The 21,956-nt window shown below is 42.8% G+C and overlaps 1 protein-coding gene across 1 annotated transcript in view; it reads right to left on the bottom strand.

The window, feature by feature from the left end:
* Positions 1-21,956, bottom strand: part of HS1BP3 (HCLS1 binding protein 3) — a 78,209-nt gene that overhangs the window by 48,657 nt on the left and 7,596 nt on the right. The window contains exons 2-4 of the mRNA XM_084622619.1: positions 18,604-18,769; positions 3,830-4,037; positions 1,376-1,580 (exon numbers count right to left, since the gene is read on the bottom strand). Of these exons, the coding sequence (XP_084478745.1) occupies positions 1,376-1,580; positions 3,830-4,037; positions 18,604-18,769 (579 nt within the window). The remainder of the gene's footprint in view (positions 1-1,375; positions 1,581-3,829; positions 4,038-18,603; positions 18,770-21,956) is intronic.

The following is a 21,956-nucleotide window of genomic DNA, read 5'->3' as shown; positions in this document are numbered from 1 at the left end:
GATTTTTAAAAAAATTCACCAACAATGCAGAGATTCCCACTGTAGCTGAGTACATATTTTTAAGTGCCTTGTTTGCTCTTACTTAGGAAAAACTCCATTGATTTCAGCAAGAATGCTGCTTTCGTAGGAAGTGGCGAACAGGAAGTTAAATGGGGATTAAGTGCCAGATCTGTTCATCCCTCGATACACTCAAGAGATCCAAAGATTCAGACTTTTAGACACAAGTCAAACCACCACAGAACGGGAAAGCAAACTTCTTGTTTATTTTGGCACTGTGAATTCTTTACAGCTTATCTTTGGTGTAAGTGGCAAATCCAACAATACATTTTCTAACTCAAAAGATCATTTTCCTATCCAAAAAAGGACAGCTTCTTTTGTAAATTGCCCAGCTGAGGCTGATTTTGTGGGAAGTATTGCTATACCTAGAGTCTCACTGTAAACAGTAATTTAACCATTTTTTAAAAATCCATCTTTAAAAAAAAAAGAAATAATTCGGATACTTGGCAAAGAACCTGTTCAATTGCTAAATGAATAACAGTTAAACTATTCCAATGACAATCAAGGAATGAAGTACACTAAGTAAAAAGAACAACGTCTGAAAGTTAGTAATTGCAACTTGTTCTAATAGTGGCAATGAGCTCTAAAACATGCTTCCAGAATTAAACATTTCTGCTTGGCCCAACTGCAGCGTGGGAGACCCAGGCTTGGGAATGACCGTAGGTTAAGTCACATTCAGATTTAAATGGGAAAAGTAAAAGGAAAGATCCATCCCATGTTGCCATCCTAGGGAGGAACCAGTTCAGAGCAGTGTTAAAGTCCTAAGACAAGATTTTCAGAAGTAACTGGTGATTCTGGGTGTCTGACTTGACATACCTTAAAGGAGCTCGATTTTCGGAGGAGGGTTGTTTAGCATTTCCTGAATATCAAGATCCTTTAAACTTTAAAGTATCTCAAGTTAGGCACTGCTGACAATCCACAATATTGCTGTTGTCACTGCTGACAATCCTGGCTACATAGGTAAGCCAATTTAGCTGCAGGGCTTCTGTTGCAATTTAGAAGTGGTTTTGGGAATTAGTGAGGGATTTCAGATTTAAATAAAGAAAATAATTGCCTTAGAATTACAAGTTAAGTAGATATCTATGTTTGTTTACCTAAGTAGGTCTTTATTTAATTATTCAGAGTCTTCAGATACTGTTGCTTTTGCTCGCGATCATATGAGGTCTTCGGAGTCAGGAAGAACAAGAAAGCCCACACGTGGACACCATAATAAAAATGCTTTATATTGTTGCAACTCCAACTTCAATGGTGTAAGTGAAACCTGCCTCATATGCTATACGTAAAAATGGCATAAAACAGAGAAAGAAGACAGTCATACCTGATTATGCCAAGAGGATCTACATCTTCTTCCTCCTCTTCCTCCTCTTTTTCAGCATCTTGATCTTTTATTAACCCAAACCGAGGGAGTATGTCGGATGTCCTCTCCTCTTTGAAAAAATCTAACTCTTCATTTTCTTCATCTTCCTCCTCCTCCTCAGGAACATTTTTACCTTTCAAGTCAATGACACTAGTAGATTTTGTCCCTGCGAAAAAACAATAATTCATGAAGAACTGAGCATGCCAATTTAAACTCACAGCCATACTTTTTTTGTCAATTTCTTCCACTTGTTCCCAATAGTTAGGCTTGGGGAATGTGTTCCTAGCTTTACAATCAGCTATTGTCAACTATATCCAGCAATCTGGACTGGAGAGTTAGTTCCCCCTATCCACTAACATGCCATTATATGCACCTCTAGATCTGAAATATTTGATACTGACTTAACATATCTGGGCTGCTCTCAGGTCAAACCCCATCAGAGAGTGAAAACTAAAAGTACAACCCTGGACTGCATGAAAAATGAAGCTGAGATAAGTATGTGGTGCAATTCTTCAATTTGCACACATAAATTAAAATCTAAAATGGATAGAAGAGACTGTGCCCACCTGTGGTACACATACCCCTGGGGGTACGCAAGACATCTCTGGGGAGCACATGGGAGAAATTGTATAATGGTGGATTTTAATTATTTTATTTATTGCATTTTCATAATAGGCTACTCAGATGAAGCTTTAAAACTCTGTGGAAATTTGTTATATTAAATAAGGTAGTTAATTTACTTCAAGATGTACCAATGAGAACACACAGATACACAGAGACGCTGACATATACAGCCCTCATCTCCAGTCACCATACAACGTGGGTTCAGTTGCCCAGCAACTGTCCAGTCTAACTGAGCTCAGAACTTAGTCAAGGGGTTTTATTTCGGTTATGTACCTTACACTATAAATATATCTGTACGTAACAGTGAAATATGGACAGATGGCTAAAGACAGGTAGTGTTGCGAAGAACACACAAAGTATCAGTGATGAGAAGGATAGGAATACGCAGGCATCTGGTAGATCTGGAAGGAGATAAGCAATAAGAAAAGTTTGGGAACCTCTGTATTAGAGCATGCACCACTCCAGAACCTGGAACGGAACCCAAAATTCCCAAGTCTCATCATTCCTTTGCTTCCAGAAAATATCTGTGAAAGCCTCTGGCAAAGTGTTGCATCCCCCTCTACTGCTGGTCCACACAGAGGATAAGGGCCTACTACTGCTATCAGTTACTCTGTTAGCTCAAGTGGCAGATGTCTGTGCAGTGGATGTAAAGGTTCCAACTCTTCAGATAATCTTCCAATTTGCTTTTTAAAAAACCTAGAAAATTACTCACAAAAATACTGTGTTTATAAGAACATTATTAAGGTTGCAATGTCAAACACCCCAAAGTTAGGAAATGCCAGAATTAAGATTACCTGTGCAACCCCTTATGAGTATGCATTATGATACAGTCTTTAATTATATGGTCACATCCTGTTTTTCCCACAGGACCCTCTGCTTCATTCATTTAGGGAGCAGCTATTCAATACTGTCTTTTCTCATTGTTCAGTGTGTGGCCCCAGACCTTATTTACTGCACACTGTTCAAATCCTATCATGAAGACAGAATTATTAATTTCCTCATAGGCTTTCCTATGGCATTTATCACTCTAGTATCCATGTGCTTCACAAACATTAATTAATTGATTTTTACAACACCTCTGCGAGGAAAGTGGGTGTATTATCCTCCGCTTACAGGTGGAGAACTGAGGCACAGACAGATCAGAGTCAAAAGCATTCATTAATATTGGATGCCCAATTTGAGATGCCTAAGGCCTGGTTTTTCAGAGCATTATATAGCATTTTATATGTTCATGGCATAGCTCCCATTGACTTCAGTTGCAGCTGTGAGTGCTCTGAATTTCTGCAAATCAGACCCCAGTATCTCAAGTCAAGCATCCAGAAAATGAGGAACACACAATTAGTGACCACTCGTGAAAAGATTGCTTTAAGTGATCACACAGGTACCCTGTGGCAGGGGTAGGCGCAAAATCCAGTTCTCCAGGGCGGCATTCAACTGCCTGAACCATAAGACCATCCTTTCTCTTCCTGCAGTCCCGTCTCTTTCACTACACATCTTCCAACTTCAGCAACAAATAAAGCAAGGTCTATAGACAACAGCCTCCTTCAATATGCAGCCCTCATTCATCTCCAGAGCAGGTCCATCCTGTGCAATGAATGAGGGAAGGAAAAAATAGCATGTGATCATGTCATTAAAGGCTGTACCATAATGCATATGCACATGGGGGGCTGAATTAAGGTTGCACAGGAGACCATAATTCTAGTATTTCCTAACTTTTGAGTGCTTAACTTCATATCGTTTTAACGGGGGGGGGGGGTCTGAGTGCATGTGCAATATAATTATTTTAGTTACCTAAGAATTCCAATAATTCAGGACTTGTTGCGAGTTCCAAATCTTTGGCAATGAGCCTCATGATGTCATTGAACACCACTCTTCGTTCTCGGATATCAGATTCCCCAACAAACAGAGCTTTCCTCGGTAATGGTGGAAGAGATGCCTGTGGGTAGCGGGCAGTCAGCTTTTGGTAAAACTCATCAATCTCACTGTACTTCTTAGAGATCTGTAATGAAATATGCATGTTGGATTAGTTTATGAACAGAGAAGAGTGAAAGACAGACCGCAAACAGGCAGGGAGTTATGCTCCACGAAACATTTCCCCTGGATGCCTCAGTGTAAAATATGCAGTACCAAAAAGCTTTCCATCTGGCTTGGTGTCAGCTTGTCATCTTTGTAGCTCACCACACAGCATTACTGTGATCCCCTACTGTAATGAAATAAAAATCCAGCACAGTATTCAGTCAGACAGCATGGCCATCAGCTAGTTGCACATGGCGTGGATCAGAACTCAAGACATTCTTCTTTGAAAGCACAGACCCTTAACATTCAGCTACAAACAGACTCTTTGCTGCCTGCCCTGAGAGAGGTCAGGAAGTAGGAACGTCTCCAGGCTAGCATCCTAATGGAAAAAGCTGCATGGATCTTTTTCCCAGTTTGCTGCTTCTCTTTAAGGCAGATTTGCCAACCTTGGTAGGTAGCTGCTCTACGCTGTTGGTGCCTGAATGTCTGCCACATTTGCTAATGTACCTGATAACCAGCACAGAACCTCAGAACTTGTCACTACCTCCAGTGGGAAGAAGTGACTCTGAAAAAAGATTTGGGGGTCATCAGCTGAATGTGAGCTCCTAGTACATGGACGAAATGGCTAATGCAATCCTGGAACACATAAGTAGGAATCACAAGTAGGAGCAGAGAGGTTAATTTACCTCTATATTTGGCACTGGTGTGACCACTGCTGGAATACTGTGCCCAGTTCTGGTGCTCACAATTCAAGAATGATGTTGATAAATTAGAGAGAGTTCAAAGAAGAGCCACAAGAACAATAAAGGATTGGAAAACATGTCTTATAGTGACAGGCTCAAAGAGCTCAATCTATTTAGCGTAACAAAACAGAAGATTAAGGGGTGCCTTGATTACAGTCTATAAGTATCTACATGGGGAACAAATATTTAATAATGGGGCCCTCAATCTAGCAAAGAAAGGTATAAACATGATCCAATGACTGGAAATTGAAGCTAGACAAATTCTGATTAGAAATAAAATGTAACTTTTTAACAGTGGGAGTAATTAACCAATGGAACAATTTACCAAGGATTGTGGTGGATTCTCCATCACTGACAATTTTTAAAGCAAGACAGGATGTTTTTCTAAAAAAATATGCTATAGGAATTATTTGAGGGAAGTTTTATGGCCTATGCTACACAGGAGGTCAGATTAGATGATCACCATGGTCCATTTTGGCCTTGGAATCTACAAATCTGTAAGTACCTACATAGGGAGAAGATCTCAGATGGTAGGGGGGCTCTTTAATTTAGCAGAAAAGGCATCACAAAAACCAATGTTTGGAAGCAGGACTAGAAATAAGGCAAATATTTTTACAGTGATGGTAATTAATGACTGGAACAACTTATCTAGTGATCTGATGGATTCTTCATCACTTGAAGTCTTTAATTCAAGACAAGATGTCTTTCTAAAAGATATGGTCTGATTCAAAGAGAAATTATGGGCTTGACACAGGAATGAATGGGTGAATGGTTATGCAGGAGGTCAGAGAAGATGATTATAATGATTTAGTTGGGGATTGGTCCTGCTTTGAGCAGGGGGCTGGACTAGATGACCTCCTGAGGTCCCTTCCAACCCCAATATTCTATGAAAATGGCCCCTTTTGGCCTTAAAAAAAAACAACCTTTGAATCTATGTGGATAGATGCAATTAGAGAGTTTGAAGTAATTAAAACAAGTAATGCTGTACTTGTCTAGCAATTATTCATCAGCTCCTCTTCTGCAGTCCAACCCCTTTGCACCTCATTCTCCTGCAATTTATTATTAGTTCTACACTCATGTAATTCCAATGACTTCAAAGGACTGACTCTCAATTTACATTGGAATAAATGAGAGGAGAATCAAGCCCCATGCCTCAGGGTATAGGAAAGAGAACAAAACATTTGTAACTGGCCCCAGGATAAAAGAAAGTCCACAGAACCGAAGCACAGAAGCAGAAAGGAACCAAAACTGAGATTTACCAAGGACACTTATGTAATAACAACCTCAGGTTAATATTATGCTGCCACTTGGAACTATCATCCAGAAGTGGTGAGTTTAAAAAGTTTTATATTATTATTTATTATTTGAATAATGTGCTTGGTGCTGAATAATGAAACCCTAGTAGACCTATCCCAAAGAGCATGTAATCTAAACAAGACAAGAAGAGATGACAGAATACACCGGGAAGCCCAGAGGAGTGATTGACTAGGATTTTCGACTCACTTCCTGTGAGCACTGTAGGGGCAGGTCTGTAGGTGGGATCTAAATGCACATGAGCATCCAGGTAGTAGAGGTACCTAGGACAGATGGAACTCCTTTTGATAAACAGCATCAACAGAAAAGTGAAAGAAAGAAGGAATGGCCACATTGGTATTCTGGAGTCACTACCCATTAATCCTTAGCTAAGAGCCACAAGCTTACAGGAGAGGGTTTCAGACCAGAATCCCTTCCAAAATCATGTGAGTGTGAGAGAGACGCCTGGTCTACATTTAAAATTTATATGGACATAGTTACGTCGGTCAGAGGGTCTGTAGAAAACCCCACCCTCTAACTGGCATAACTATGCTAACAAAAAACCCAGAGTACATGCAGCTATGCCAACAGAGCAGGGCACTTATCAGCTGCTTGGGGAGGTGGTGTTCCTATTGTAAACTCTGTGGCCTGAAGCCTATGAGAGAAGGGACATAATTGAGTGAGCTCTCTGATGCCACCTGCTGGAGACCAAGGGGAGCTCACTGCGTGACAAAGACCAAGGGTCAACCTGGTCCAGAAACTGGCAAGCACAACCTGGGGAGCATCAGTGTCACGGACATCAACGATGGCCCTTTGTACTCCGTAGCCGAGTACTGCGCACTGATATGGATCAGAAGTAGCCATACTCGACTTGTTGATGTCCAACTGAACACTGCAATGTGGTGCATCACTGGAAACCTCAAGTCGACCCACCGCCATGGCTGCCAGTACTGTTGCACATTGCTCCCCCATCCATTCACCGCAATGCCGCAATACTTTGGGAATTCCAGTGGATCATGGAAAACGAATGTCTTCCCACCCACCAGGACGTTAACAACATCCCTCACCACCGCTTGAAGTCGTGTAAGCCCTTTTGGACCCATGCATTTAACCTTCAACAATGCAACTTCAACCCTGATGAAGCTTGGAAAGCCAAATGGAATTCCCAAGAAGTCACAAATGGACACCTTGTGAAAGACCCAGTGTGGAAGATCCCTGGCTTCGGTCTCCCGTGAAGCTCATGGGCAACCCTAAACTGTATCTGCACAAACCATGGCAGATATGGATACTTGCTGCACAAATGGAAAATTAAAGACTCTCCAGCGTGCGACTGTGGCCACACAGAACAGACCATGGAACATGCAACAACCCAATGCCCACAAATACAAAGGAGCCATGACAGCAATACACTCTGCTACTCTAGACACAATTATCTGGCTTAACCATCTTAATGTAATACTATAGTTGTTGATCTACATTTACTTCAGCCAGACAAAGAAGACTGAGTGAGGCAGTACCTCATTTAAATATTAATGTGTTCTCTGCTATCATCTGCTGGACAACAAGGGCCATCAACTGAGTGACAGTATCTCATTTACATATAAACAACAGGTAGTTTGGGGACACGGGGGTATAATTTGACAAAGTTTTGTACTTGGGGCCCATATTTTTGAGATTACCCTGTTGGGAACCCACCTGCACAAAGCCTAGACAATGACTGGGTAGGAGTCACCCTGATTAAACCAATGTTTGCTGGGGTGGGGTAAGAGCCCAGGGACAGACAGACCCAGGGGATAGAAGTACAAAGGCTGGACATGCTGTGCTGGGAACACCTTATTAGGTGGTAGGGACTCTGATGGATTTTTAAAACCACTGTACCCCTTGTATCTGAAATTGCTCTGTAAGACCTGTCATTGCCTTATGTGAACAGAGCTCACCAAAGGTTCCCATCAGTGGCAAGCAGAACCCAGAGCCCAGCAGCAGTTCTGGTCACCTGAGCAGCAGGCAAAGCAAGGTTGGAGTTGGGCCCAGCCATAGCACTCAGTAAGCAAAGAAAAGCAGCAGGTGGTTTCACGCACAGGTCACAGCTTCCAACAGCAGAGTGAGAGCAACAGAGAGCACTCCAGCGAGAGCAGAGAGATTTGTAGCAACTGTCTGTGCCAGCTTAGCGACTCCGATGAGGCTGCCTGTCCTAGGTGCTGAAAGCAATAAAGCAGGACAGGTAGAGCCCCAGGGCTGCCTACGAAACAGGGACTCTGATTTTCCTGAACTCTTGGAATCACAAACTGTAAGTGTGGAAGCTGGGGAACCATGAACTGAGAGTGGGAGGCTGGAAGGCAGAACAAACTGCATCAGCCATTCAGGGTCCAATTGTTTGGGACTGTGACTTATGCACCCTGGGGTAAACGGTGGTGGAAGGTGTGAAATTGTAAATATTTGTCCCATTCAACCTGGCCTTTCCCTTTTCTCCTCCACGACCCCCCCTTCGCCTCCCCCACCCCCCATCAAAATGAAGGTTTGTTTGTTTAAATGTCTGTGCTTGCAAGTGGGCACAGATTTGCCTAGCAAAGGTACTCAGAACAGTTATTGGTAGTGATCACTTGGTGGACGTTCGAGCCAAAAATTAAGAAACTGTAGAGAATCCCCTGCCTAAAATAAGGACCCAGCCCTTGTTGCTGCCTAAGGTCATTGGTAGAAGGGTTACACTTTACTGGCAGAACTCCTTCTGTTGGCACACATTGCATCTACACTAGGGGGCTGGGGCATAGGCTCTGCAGTGTAGTGGGGAGAGGAGATTCCTTGTTTCTTCTCCAAAAGAACAGATATTGTTCTTCAGTGATGTGCACAATATGTCAAATGTAGAATTAATTGTAATAAGTAGCAAGTTAATTTATTTAACTAATATGAAAGAGCAACTAATCCATAGAACTACCCCAAAAATATTACACTCAAATTCAAAACTGAGCATTGGGATGAGACAAAAAAACCTTAAATATTACTTTTTTTCTCTTCACCCCAGAAAATTTTAATCTTCCTATGCAAACCAAATGTGCAAATTTTTCATAAATCTCAATTTGTGTTTAATTATACTATTGAATTTAGAGCAAATGTGCACCCTGGTACATTATTACTAATTAAACCATTGAAAATCCTTGTGGGCTTCCCACAACAACCAACCATAATGTGCAATACAGCACACAGAATGTGCTAAATACTCTAACCCAAGCATACTAATCTGCTACCTGAAAGTCTGCATGTTATTACATCATGCAAAATAATTTGAGACAGTGCTTAAGTGCCCTCTGCTGGAATAGTCTATCATGTACCAGTCTCAGGATTAAATATCTAAAATATCTTTTTTTATTCTAGCAAATAAATAAAAATCAATACTATTAAGCTGTAATATGTGGTTCAGACAATATTCTCCAATTACCTGTGATTCTTCTAGCCCCCAATTCTGCAAACATTTATACACGTGCTTAACTTTACTCATGTGAGTAGTATCCTTTGGCCAGATTCTCAGATGGTATAAACTGGCATAATTGGTTTAAATAAAATTATACTAATTCACACCATTTAAGTCTCTGGCTAATCAACTTCAAAGAGACTACTCATGTCACGTGAATAAAACTAAGCACAAATGTATTTGCATGACTGGGGTCCTATTTACAATATTCATTTTGAAAAGACAACATGTACTTTAAGGAGACTTTAGGATGACTTCACTGGGATTCCCCATGTGTATCACTTGTAGGGCTGGAGCCAAAGTTTCAGTCTCCACCTTGAACTTCCGGGTCTCAAGTTGCAGTGGGGGCGGTTTAGGTTGGATATTAGTAAAAACTTTTTCACTAGGAGAGTGGTGAAGCACTGGAATGCGTTACCTAGGGAGGTGGTGGAATCTCCTTCCTTAGAGGATTTTTAAGGTCCAGCTTGACAAAGCCCTGGCTGGGATGATTTAGTTGGGGATTGGTCCTGCTTTGAGCAGGGGGTTGCACTAGATGACCTCCTGAGGTCCCTTCTAACCCTGATATTCTATGATTCTAAGAAGGATTTTGTTGCTAGAAACACATTCATAGATGTATCATGAATAAAAAAATGCTGAAATAGCTGGAAGAGTAAGAAAACTGCCCAGAAGTTCAAGGTGGAGACTGAAACTTTGGCTCCAACCCTACAAGTGATACACATGAGGAATCCCAGTGAAGTCATCAAGATGTATGTGAAGTTAAGTACCCCCCGTGCTCCCCGCTACTGTGAGAAGCTAATTTAAAGAGCCCATGTAGGCAGTTAATTGAATAAGGTACATTTGGGCCTGTTAAAAGGCCTTTAGGGCTCAGTTTCAGGGAAGTGTTCTCAGAGAGACCACCTCTCCCAAGAGAGAGGAACTCCCAGAGTCCACAGGCCACAAGGAGGGGGGCTGTGCAACCCCTGAGCCCAAAGGGAGAGACTTCTGGCCAGAGAGCCCAGGACTGAAACTACAAGCCCCAAGAAGGAGGAGGGCTGTACAACCCCTGATCCCCTGGGGAGAGACCTTATTTCAAGGTTATTTGGCTTTAATAAAGTAGTACCTCAGTCAGGGTAATTTTGTCTTACATCCCCCTTTCGGCTGTGTTGTTGTTAAGGGAGTGCCTGGAGCAGGGAGTGCCTGCAGGGCCTCCTTAGGTCAGCAGGGGGCATTATAGGACAGGCACACCCCACAACAAAGCCCTCGTCCCAAACTTATGCCCTTGTGCTTTTTGTTCACAAGGATTTCAGTGTGCAGAAGACATGGTGTATCCTTAACTCACTGCCCGATAGCTTTCTGAGTACAACTCTTCATTTTGCAGTATTTTACAGTATGCACATTTAAACTGTGTTTTCCATTTTAAAAAAGCACTTCTTCATACTACGAGAAAATGGAGGCCTGGCATTGTGGCCTTTGAAATGAAACAACTGCAGGCTTTGAAAGGACACGAGAGAAAGCAAACAAACAAACTCTTTTTACAGAGATTCCAATCCCAGGTTGCAAAGTCAAGCACTCAAAAAATAAGAAGTTAAGATGTAATTAAGGTTGCAATCTTGTGCCACAAGTATTATGACATAGTTGCACGATCACATGCTATTTTTTTCCACCCTGCCTCATTAAGTGCAAATAGGAGGATGCTCAATATTTCTTTTCAGCAAGATGTGGCCCCACGTCTTATTTACTGCACACCAACCAACCAACTGAGGCACTGAGTGTGGAATTGTTTCATTACCCCATGAGCTTTTCAGCTGCATGTATCACCTAGTATTAGAGCGCTCCACAAACGATGAACTTATCTGCACAACATCCCTCTGAAGTGGGGAAATGTTATCCCCCATTCACAGATGGCACACGAGGAGATTTTAGGCCAAAATTTGCGTGCGTGCATCGATAAAATATACATGCACACGTATACAAGAGAGACAAAGAACCATCAGTGGGTGTGGCACATACATAATAAAGCTGCATTTTGTATGCAAGACAGCGAGACAGTAAGGGCAGGGTTATTTTAGCCTTTAATAAACTTTATCAGCAAATTGAATTGTGAACTAGTAAGTCATTACACTGAGTATTAGGTTGATACATAAAACAAAATATCAAGGGCTGGGTGCATTCTAAAAGGGGAGGGGGCAATGGAGGACTGTTACTTCTGGAAAGACAAGGCGTGAACAGCAGAAACGCATTTGAGATAAGAGAAGCCGGTGTATCTCTGCCCCAGAAAATGGCAGTTTGTGTGCACTAATTAAGCTTTACCTTCTCAGTAGCAGGTATGATTCAGTTTTAAAAATAAAGCAACTCCATTGTTTCTATATACCGAGAACATTCTGAACTTTAAAAGGAAACACAGCCGAGTTTTCCTTTAGTTTAGCAAGTGTGACCCCAAGGTTAATGCTTATCTACAGCTCACACTACAATCTGCAGTGCTTTACAAACAGATGTGTTTAAATAGCTTCACATGCACAAAGACTCTGATTTGAAGACTCATCTTGGAAGTGAACTGCTGTGCTGATACTCAATATGAACGTTGCATTTTAAATGTACTGATACCAAATGCTATGCAAACCAACACGCATGCAAACTGCAGGTTAATAGGTAAAGCTATATTGTTCAAATCAAAGAAATGGTAGGGATAGAGTTTTTCACATTTGTAAGTGAAATATGTCTTCCTTGTTAAACTAGTTTTGATTAAACGCACACATTATACCTTGTAGAACAAGTCAATAAAAGGTTGTTACCCCCCTGTCACAGTTCAGGGCATCTGCACCAATCCCTCTGTGGTCCTTTGAAGGCCCCACTCTAGGCTGACTGCTCCTGTCTTGGGCAGAGACCCGCATCTCTCTCCCTCCCGACCAGGGGTTTTATAAAGTTGTGCAGTTCCCTGCCTACAATGTGATATTTCCAGCAAGCCAGACTGCCTAAAAAGGCCAGAATCTGTACTTTGCTTTCTCTTCAAAGCAGCGTACTGCCTGCAGTTAAGAGTTCTTTCTAAGCAAGTACATTTATTGTTAAGGTGAAAGCATTACAGGGAAAACATTAAAAACAATAAAAGAACCTATGCACATGCTAAAAAGCTTATCAGAGGTCACCCCAACTCCTGCCTCGGGCTTTAGTAGATATAATTCCTTCAAAACCCACAACTGGGTGACAAGTTCATAACTGTCTCAGATTCAGAACCTGAACTACCATTAATAGTTCAGCCTTTCATTTATATAGCTTGGGCCTTTGATCTTGCCCTCATGGAGCAGTGAGCAGAAGATAATGGCCCCCTCCCCAGGACGTAGCTTCAAAAGGCTGGGGTTTTGCATAATCGGAGTTGGGGAATTTGCATTCACCTCCCCCTAGATCAGGGGTGGCAAACTTTTGGGCTACGTCAGGGGAATAGAAATTGTATGGCGGGCCATGAATGCTCACAAAATTGGGGTTGGGGTGTGGGAGGGGGTACAGACTCCGGGATGGGGCTGGGTATGAGGAGTTTGGGGTGTAGGAGGGTGCTCTGGACTGGGACCGAGGGGTTTGGAGGGCAGAAGAGGGATCATGGCTGGGGCAGGGGTACGGGAAGGGGTGCAGGTTTCAGCTGGGGGCGAGGGCTCTGGGGTGGGGCTGAGATTGAGGGGTTTGGAGAGTGGGAGGGGGATCAGGGCTGGGGCAGGAGTTGGGGCAGGGGGAGAGGCTCAGGGGGTGCAGGCTCTAAGCGGTGCTTACCTCAAGCGGCTCCCAGAAGCAGTGGCATGTCCCTTCTCTGGCACCTACATGGAGGCACGGACAGAGGGCTCTGCACACTGCCCCATCCGCAGGCACCACCCCTGCAGCTCCCATTGGAGAGCATAGGAGCCGGAGTAGGGCCATGCCGTGGCTTCCCAGAGCCGTGTGGTGCTGCCTCCAACCCTGTGCCCCGGCTGGAATGCCGGAGTGGGGCTGAACTGCCTGGTGTGGCCCCTGACCCAGCACCAGAGAGAGGCCGAGCCACTGGTGCAGCCCCCAATCCTGCGCCCTCGCTGGAACGGGTCCGAGCTATGTGGTGTGGCCCCCGACCCAGCGCTTCGGCCAGAGCGGGGCCGAGCCACATGGTGCAGCTCTCGGGCCGGCTTAAAACGGCTTGCAGGCCACAGTTTTCCCACCTCTGCCCTCGATATTCCCCAGGAAAACCACTTAACACTTTTTGTTCCAAAAATCCATTCTTGTCTGGCACATTGTTCCATATAGAACCCCGGATCTCACATCTGTCACATCTCTCCCTTTGAGAGGTTATATACAATCCTGGCCCACAATAATACATAAGCCATTCATTTACTACAATGGACCCCAAAGATATTTAAACTTAATTCAATATGATCTCCCAAGGATATGACAGAAAATTGACATCTCTGTTCCACATGCCGCCACCACCTCCACCCCTTTGCCCATTCCATCGCTAAAAAAATCATAACCATCCAGCATCTCTTCATATCTCCCTCCCTCCAGCTCCTGGTTCTCACAGAGACCTGGATCCCTCCATCTGACACTGCAGCTGCCCTCTCTTATAGAGGCCTCTTCTTCTCTCACAGTCCCCATCTTAAATCAGACTGTGGTGGGGCTGTAGGGCTTTCTCCTCTCCTGTTCCTGCTGCTTCCAAACCTTCCTTCTTCCTCTTTCTCACTGTTCCTCTGCTCCTCCATGTCATCTACCATTGCCCAACTCCTCCTCATCATCCTTCTTCTCTGATTTTGATTCCTTGCTCTCTCTCTCCCTCTCCTCACAATCTCCCACACTCATCCTTGGTGACTTCAACCGCATGCTGATGACCCATCCAACCCCGTAGCTGTATGTTTCCTCGACCCCATCTCTTAATTTGACCTGTAGTTCTTGTTCAGCTCTCTCACTCACAAAAAGGGCTCTTCACTCAACTTGGTCTTCACCAGTCTCTGCCCTCTTTTGCTAAGGTGCCCCTCTCTGACCATCACCTAATCTCTTTCAACATCTCCCATCAGCCCCTTCCCTCACACTCTGTCACTCAGCCTTTCTGTGCCTTCCAGTCCATCAGTGTTGATGACTTCTCATTTGCTCTCAGCCCTCCCTCCCTAGTCTCTTCCACTGATATCATTATTGATCCTCTCCATGCTTCATTCTCCTCCACCCTTGATTCTTTTGCCTCTCTCTGCCATTGCAAGTGTAACCCGCACATCTCCTGGGTGTGGTGTTCTGTCCCCTCTAGTGGCACCAAGGCCATTTAGAGAGAGATATTAATGAGACTGCTCTACAGCCTGAGCTAACAGCCATATAACTTTTAGCTCATGCAGTAGAGGCTCATGCATTTAGCTCCAGAGATCCCAGATTCGATCCCGCCCACCGATGACCAGGGTCGGACGGCGTTACACCAGGTCTTCCCTGCCAACCCCTTACATCTGTTTCCTCTGCTTCTGCTCTCGCACTGCAGAGCATCTCTGGCAGAAATCCTGAAACCAGCTGACTTCCTCTATGACTAATTCATTCGTCTCTTTCAGTTCTGCCACCTTCTGAGCAAAGCAACTCTACTTCTCCAACTCAAATGAATATCACGCCTGCAATCCTGGCTGCTGTTCACTGCCTTTGACTCATTTCTCAAACCCTTCCCTCCTCCAGCCTCTTCTTCTCCCTCTCACAGGATCTCAACATTTTCTGCCAAGAGAAAACTGACAACATACAATGGGACCTTCCTCTGCCCTTTGGCTCGCCTCCATTTCTCCCATCCCCTCCTACAACTCTCTTCACCTTCCCTCTGATCAGATGCAGAATTTTCTCATATGCTCTCCTCCTGTAACCCCCTCCACTTGTCAGAGTGATCCTATCCCATTCCCAGATCTCCCTTGCACCCACTCTCAGCCCCCTCCCTTACTCTTCTGCTTAACTGCTCCCTCTTCTCTAGCCCTTTCCCCTCAGAACACAAGCATGCTTTAGTTGCTCCCATTTTAAACAAAAAACAAAAAACTTATCCTTGACTCCACTTGCCTCTCCTGCTGCTGCCCCATCTGCCTTCTCTCTTTCATCTCTAAGCTCATTGAATACACTGCTTGTAATTGTTGTCTGCAATTCCTCTTCTCCAATTCCACCCTAGACCCTCTCCGATCTGGCTTCCAGGCTTTTCACTCTGCTGAAACCGCGGCCTCCAAAGTCTCTAATGACCTCCTGATAGCCAAAGCTCAGAACAAATATTCCATCCTCATCCTCCTTGATCTGTCAGCCACCTTTGACACCACAGACCACCTTCCTCTTCTTGAAATTCTGTCCTCCCTTGGTTCCTATGATTTTGTCCTCTCCATCCTAATTGCTCCTTCTGCATGTTGTTCAGATGATCCTCCTCATCCACCTGCCAACTTTCTGTGTGGGCTCCACAGGACTCTGTCCTTGGTCCCCTTCTCTTCTCCACCTACACCTTATCTCTGGGCACTCTCATCCGCAAACACACATTCAACTACCATCTCTATGCTGACAATTCACAGATCTGCCTTTCTACTCCAGGCCTCTCTCTTTCTTGGCCGGTCTCTCTGACATCTCTTTGTGAATGCCTAGTAGCCAGTTCAATTTCAACAAGGCTAAAACAGAGTTCTTAATCTCCCCGGCCCCTCAAAAGCCCCGTCTGCTACTTCTTTTCTCAATCAGTAATAATATCAACACCATCCTACCTGCCAGTCAGGCCCATAACTTGCGTGTCATCTTCAACTCGGACCTTTCTCTAGATTAGGATGGAGAAAAAGATACAGTAGAACTGGAAAAGATACAGAGAAGGGCAACAAAAATGATTACGGGTATGGAACAACTTCTATATGAGGGGAGATTTAAAAGACTGGGAATTTTCAGCTTGGAAAAGAGATTACTAAAATAGGATATGATAGAGGTCTATAAAATCATGAATGGTGTAGAGAAAGCACATAAGGAAGTGTTATTTATAACTTAGAATAACACGAGAACCAGGGGTCACCCAATGAAATTAATAGGCAGCAGGTTTAAAACTAACAAAAGGGAGTACTTCTTCACACAATGCATAGTCAACCTGTGGAATGCTTTGCTAGGGCATGTTGTGAAGGCCAAAACTATAATGGGGTTCAACAAAGAATTACATAATTTCATGGAGGATAGGTCTATCAATAGGCATTGGCCAAGATGGTCAGAGATGCAACCCCATGCTCTGGGTGTCCCTAGCCTCTGATTGCCAGAAGCTGGGACTGGACGACAGGGGATGGATATCTTGATAATTGTCTGTTCTGTTCATTCCCTCTGAAGCGTCTGGTATTGGCCACTGTCAGAAGACAGGATACTAAGCTAGATGGACCATTTGTCTGATCCACTATGGCTGTTCTTACATTCTTATGAAGTGTGAAACCAGCTTTTGTCTGCAGTAGCCTCTTTTGCAGGTTTAGACAAACTATTTTCTTCATTTCAGTTTATTCAACTAGTTCAGTTCAATGACTTGTTCATTCATAGTTAGGAAACTAGTTGGGAGTTGAAAAATCAGGAAAGCTTGTTTTCCTCTTCCAACCTCTGAATAAAAACTCAGTGTGTGAGGATGAGCTCTACTATTTCGAAAACCTTGAAGGACATGATGACCAGAAATAATCAGTTCAATTGACTAACTACAGATAATACTCTCTTTGTTGAATACATCAGCTAACTCAAAAACATGCAGTCTTTCCTATCCATCCACACAGCTAAAACTTTCATCCAGGCTTTTATCATCTCATGTCTTGATTACGCCTCTCTGGACTAGACAAATGCAATCTTGCCCTGCTCATGTCTATTCAGAATGCTGCTGCAAAGATCATTTTCCTATCCCATCATTTTGTTCATGTCACCATCTCCCTGAATCACAGATTCATAGATTCCATGACCAGAAAGGACCACTGTGATAATCTAGTCTGACGTCCTATATAATGAAGGCCAAACTTCCCCAAAATAATTCCCTCCACTGGCTTCCCCCTTCTCTGTTACATCAAACATAAACTTTCACTTTCAAGGCCCTTCACAGCTTATCCCCACCCTACCTATCATCTCTCATTCACTGTCAAAAGGTCGACTCCTGACTCTGATAGGCCCATGATCCAGCCTCCACTGCCCACTTGTTACATTTTCAAATTAGCACCTTCATGCTTTGTCCTATGCTGCCCCTCATTTTTGGGAGGTGCTCCCCACAAACTTGCACAAATCCACCTCATTATCCTTCTTCAAAACCTTCTCAAAACTCTTCTTTGCCATGATGTCTACAAAAAAATTTGACAATGGTTAGGCTGCTGGTGTGCTGAGATCACTGCCTGTCATACTGACCAATAATGTCTCATTTTACTCCTCTGCCTGTTCTATACTTAGATTGTCAGCTCCGTGGGGCAGGGACCATCTTTTTGTTCTGTGTTTGTACAGTACCTAGCACAATGGAGTCCTAGTCTACGACTAAGTCCAAGGTGCTATGGTAATACAAATAATAACAGTAAACCAAACGTGAAGCATATACCTTACCACCCTATAAACTCAGGGTTTAAAATTACTTCCACATGCTCAAACTATTTTCCAACAAAGTCGGAGGAAAACTGAGCAAAAAATATTTGATGGGATAAAATTCCATTCCTATAAATCAGCTTTACTTTATGACTTCCCCAGGAAAGGTGAAATGCCAGGATGACTAACAATAAACAGGGAATTAGACCAATCTCACTGAAGAGTACATATTAAATTCAATAAATCACATTATTACTTAGCGAGAACAGCTTGGGGAGCATAGGTAGCCTCAGAAGATGTTGAAGATAGGGTAGGAAATCTCTGTGCTCCATGTCTTATGTGGAGACAATATTCATCTACTTTTGTAAAGTGCTTTGAAATGTTTGGCTGAAAAGCACAATTATAGATGCAAAGTATTGTTATTTTGGTAACAGCCCAGACTGTCATATTGAAGATTATGAATATGATCAAACATGTAATGTTACAACAGAATAAAAACAATAAACGCTGATAGAGGAAAAAAACCCAAAAGATTTCTTTATCAAACACAGCAATGATTAACTACTTACCATAAACTGAACCACATCTTCAGGTTTGTGCTTTCCTGATTTGAATGCAGCCAGTCGGGTAACAGCTACAATGTGATATTCCACATGGCCAGACATCATCTTCCCACGGATTTCCTGGTACTCTGGCACTGACAAGTCTATCCCTGTGTGAGCATTCTGAACTTCCCTAAGAACAAAAACAAAATGTTGATTCAAATATAGACAGCACTGACAGGAACACCTTTATAGATTGCCTCAAAGAACACTTGATCCAAGGTCCACTGAATTCAATGAAAAGACTCCCATTTTAATAGGCTTTGGAGCTGGAATTAAATTTGGTCCTTAAACCATTGCTATCTAGTGAAAATATGACACCACCAACTATGCTGTGAAAGAAATAACAAATGTTGCTTGTGTAACATTTAAGTATTTAAAGCAGCACTGACTATACTCAGCTTAACAAGATACACTGCAAAACCCATACACTTTAGCATCAAGACTGAAAAGTATTTTGCATTCATTTTTAATCGCAAACTTGAAATTTGCTGCAGCCAAAAGAAACTTCTCCAATATGTTGCTAACTAACCTCCACAGGATTTTAGCCGAAGGGTCATATTTTCAAAGGTATTTAGGTGCGTAAAGATGCAGATCAGCACCTAACTCCCATTTCAGAAGCACCTAAGCCCCCTTTAAATATCTATTACATTTAAATTTCTACTTTATACTATTTGAGATTATCTGTGAAAAGGTTAATCATCCTCTATTCTACTGAGAAATACCTTCTATTGTACTTTGTATTACTCTGTTTAAAATGCCTGCCCCTTTGCAAGGAACAGCAACTCCAATTAACCAAAGCAAAACCACTTTTCATAGCATGCAAATCACCACAAGCAGGTCTACAGATTTTCACGGCCACATCACCTAAACGTGCACAAATGAACTTCCTGCTATTTGCTCACCTTCAGCATGCTCCACCCACAGATGAGATGGAGAAAGGACCATCAGCCTCAGCCTCTGTGGCATTGCCTGCTTTGAACCCTCAGATATCTTAGAATACTTTTTTTTTTTTTTAAACATACACCACGGGGGCCAAAGCAACCAACATTATTGCTGCAAAGGTTGTTTGTTGCCACAGTGAATTACGGGACTGGACCTCTAGGCCCTGTCCTCCTCTCTGGTATACACATAACTTCCATTGATTACTGTTGGAAATATTTATTATTATTATGCAGGATATTATCATGACACTAATTTAACCATAAATTCCTTTATTAAATCCAAAGCCTGAATGGTATTTATACAATTGCTCTAAACATGCTTAAAAAGCCCAAAAAATAAGCAATAAACAACAAGCAATTTACTGCATCCAAACAGTAGCAAAACATTTATAAGACTTTGATCAAGATACTTGCAAAAGGGCTAAGCCCAGTGGTGCTTAGACCCATAGTGGCTGGCTCCAACATGTTCAAGCAGGTATTAGTAATGAACCTTTTAAGAGTTTACTTTTTATACCCCTTAAACAGGCAATGTCATTGCCAATTACTGACTTCAGCTAAAAAACAATTTGAGACAGTTCACTTTTATTTCCAGTCTTAAACCAGATACAATTTACAACAGCGTTTCTCCCTAAGCCCTTTCCTCCCTATCTCTTCCCCTCGTTCTTCTTGACCAATAGTTTTTCCTTTGCACCCGCATTCACATAGGCCCCAGTGTTGGAGATAATGCTGGTATGTGGGGTGGGAAAGCCCACGATGGCTCTTTTTACAACAAATTCTCTTTGTCTTATTTAAAGCCTCTGCAGTCACCCCTATCAGTCAGAGTCCTTCTTTTTAGAAATTTCCCCTTATTTCATCAGTGATTCTTTGGACCAGACAACCTCCCTACTTCATTCCTTCTCGCTTTATAACTCTTTACTTTCAAGGTCTTTCTTTATAACACATATTTCTTTAACCAAATTTGAGCTAACTTAAATTATTTATTCTACAACTACAGTGACAGTTACTCATATTCTGGGCCAGGAGAATAGGAGCCCTGGATTTTGCACCTCGAGTTATAAGCAGAGCTGCATCTGGCTAAAATTCACGAGACCTATGCAACACTGCATACTCAGGCAAAGTCCACAGTAACAGCTGAAGGTTAAATCCTGGCCTCACTGAAGTCAATGGGAGCTTTGCCACTAACTTCAAGGGGCCAGCATTTCACCTGGAGAGTTCTGCCTGAGTAAGGAGGGAATAAGGAACACTGATAGGAAAAACAGGAATCTGCTTGAAAGCAGGGACAGCCTGAGACACAATGTGAACATGTGCTTGAGAGCCAAAGAGAGATTCAGATTCTAAGGTTTTGTCTTTACAGATAAAAAAAAGTGTGTTATTACCATAGGATAACTAACGTGCATCAGCTATCCTACTGTAAAGTCCTAATGGAGGCAATGCACTGTAGTTCTACCATGGCAACTAGGCAAGGTCAACCACGGGTGGGGAGTGCTAGCTACCTGGCAGTAAAAACTACAGTGCCTTGTCTCTATTAAGATTTTTCAGTGACATAGCTATTGTGCAATAGTTATCTCACTGTAAAACACACACACAGGCTGTGTCTACACTTTAAACTGTGCAGCTGCACCACGGTAGTGCTTCAGTGTAGACACTCACTCCAGTGATGGGAGGGATTTTCCCCTCACTGTATTTAATCCACCTCTCCAAAAGGCAGTAACTAGGTCAACAGAAAAATTCTTCCGTCAGCCTAGCACTCTCTACACCAAGGGTTAGGTTGGCTTGGATGTGGGTATATGGATTTTTCAAGCTGAGCTGATTTAATTTTCTATTGTAGACCAGACATACACACCCTCCCTTTCGGCAATGAAGACAAAGCCTCAACTCTGCAGTTCATCAGCCAGCCCATTCCCTTTCTGACAGCTTGGGGCCCTGCCTTTACACAGGGTCCACAAATCATAAAGCCAGACCTACTGACAAGTTAGTGTTTTGATAGAACTTGGGCCTGCAGAAGAACTGGATTACACATTACTTGGTAGATTTTAAAACAACAGCTGTGTCTGGGACTTGCAAACTTGGCCTCTGTTTTAAGTATTTGCTATCCAGTATGGCCACGTGTTTGGAAACAGGTCACATTTCATAGTTCTTTTTGCTTCTTTCCAAGTGTCTCCCTCCCTCTTATTACACTGATCGCTTTACGTGCTTCAGAGGTTTCTTCAGATCACTGGAATTGTGCTGAAGCTCATAAAGTGAACGAGGCAGCTAAGATGAAGAAGAGCATTGAGAACTACCAGCTAATCAGAAATTGATTCAAACTTTAGCTGGGCTGATGCTAGATATTATTAATATAAATTGTTTATTGCCAGGTAAAAGAAACTCGTCTTC

The sequence above is a fragment of the Lepidochelys olivacea genome, assembly GCF_965140295.1.
Source record: "Lepidochelys olivacea isolate rLepOli2 genome assembly, chromosome: 3".
Lineage (NCBI taxonomy): Eukaryota > Metazoa > Chordata > Testudines > Cheloniidae > Lepidochelys > Lepidochelys olivacea.
The sequence above is the reverse complement of the archived record's forward strand: the minus strand, read 5'-3'. Positions and strand labels throughout refer to the sequence as shown.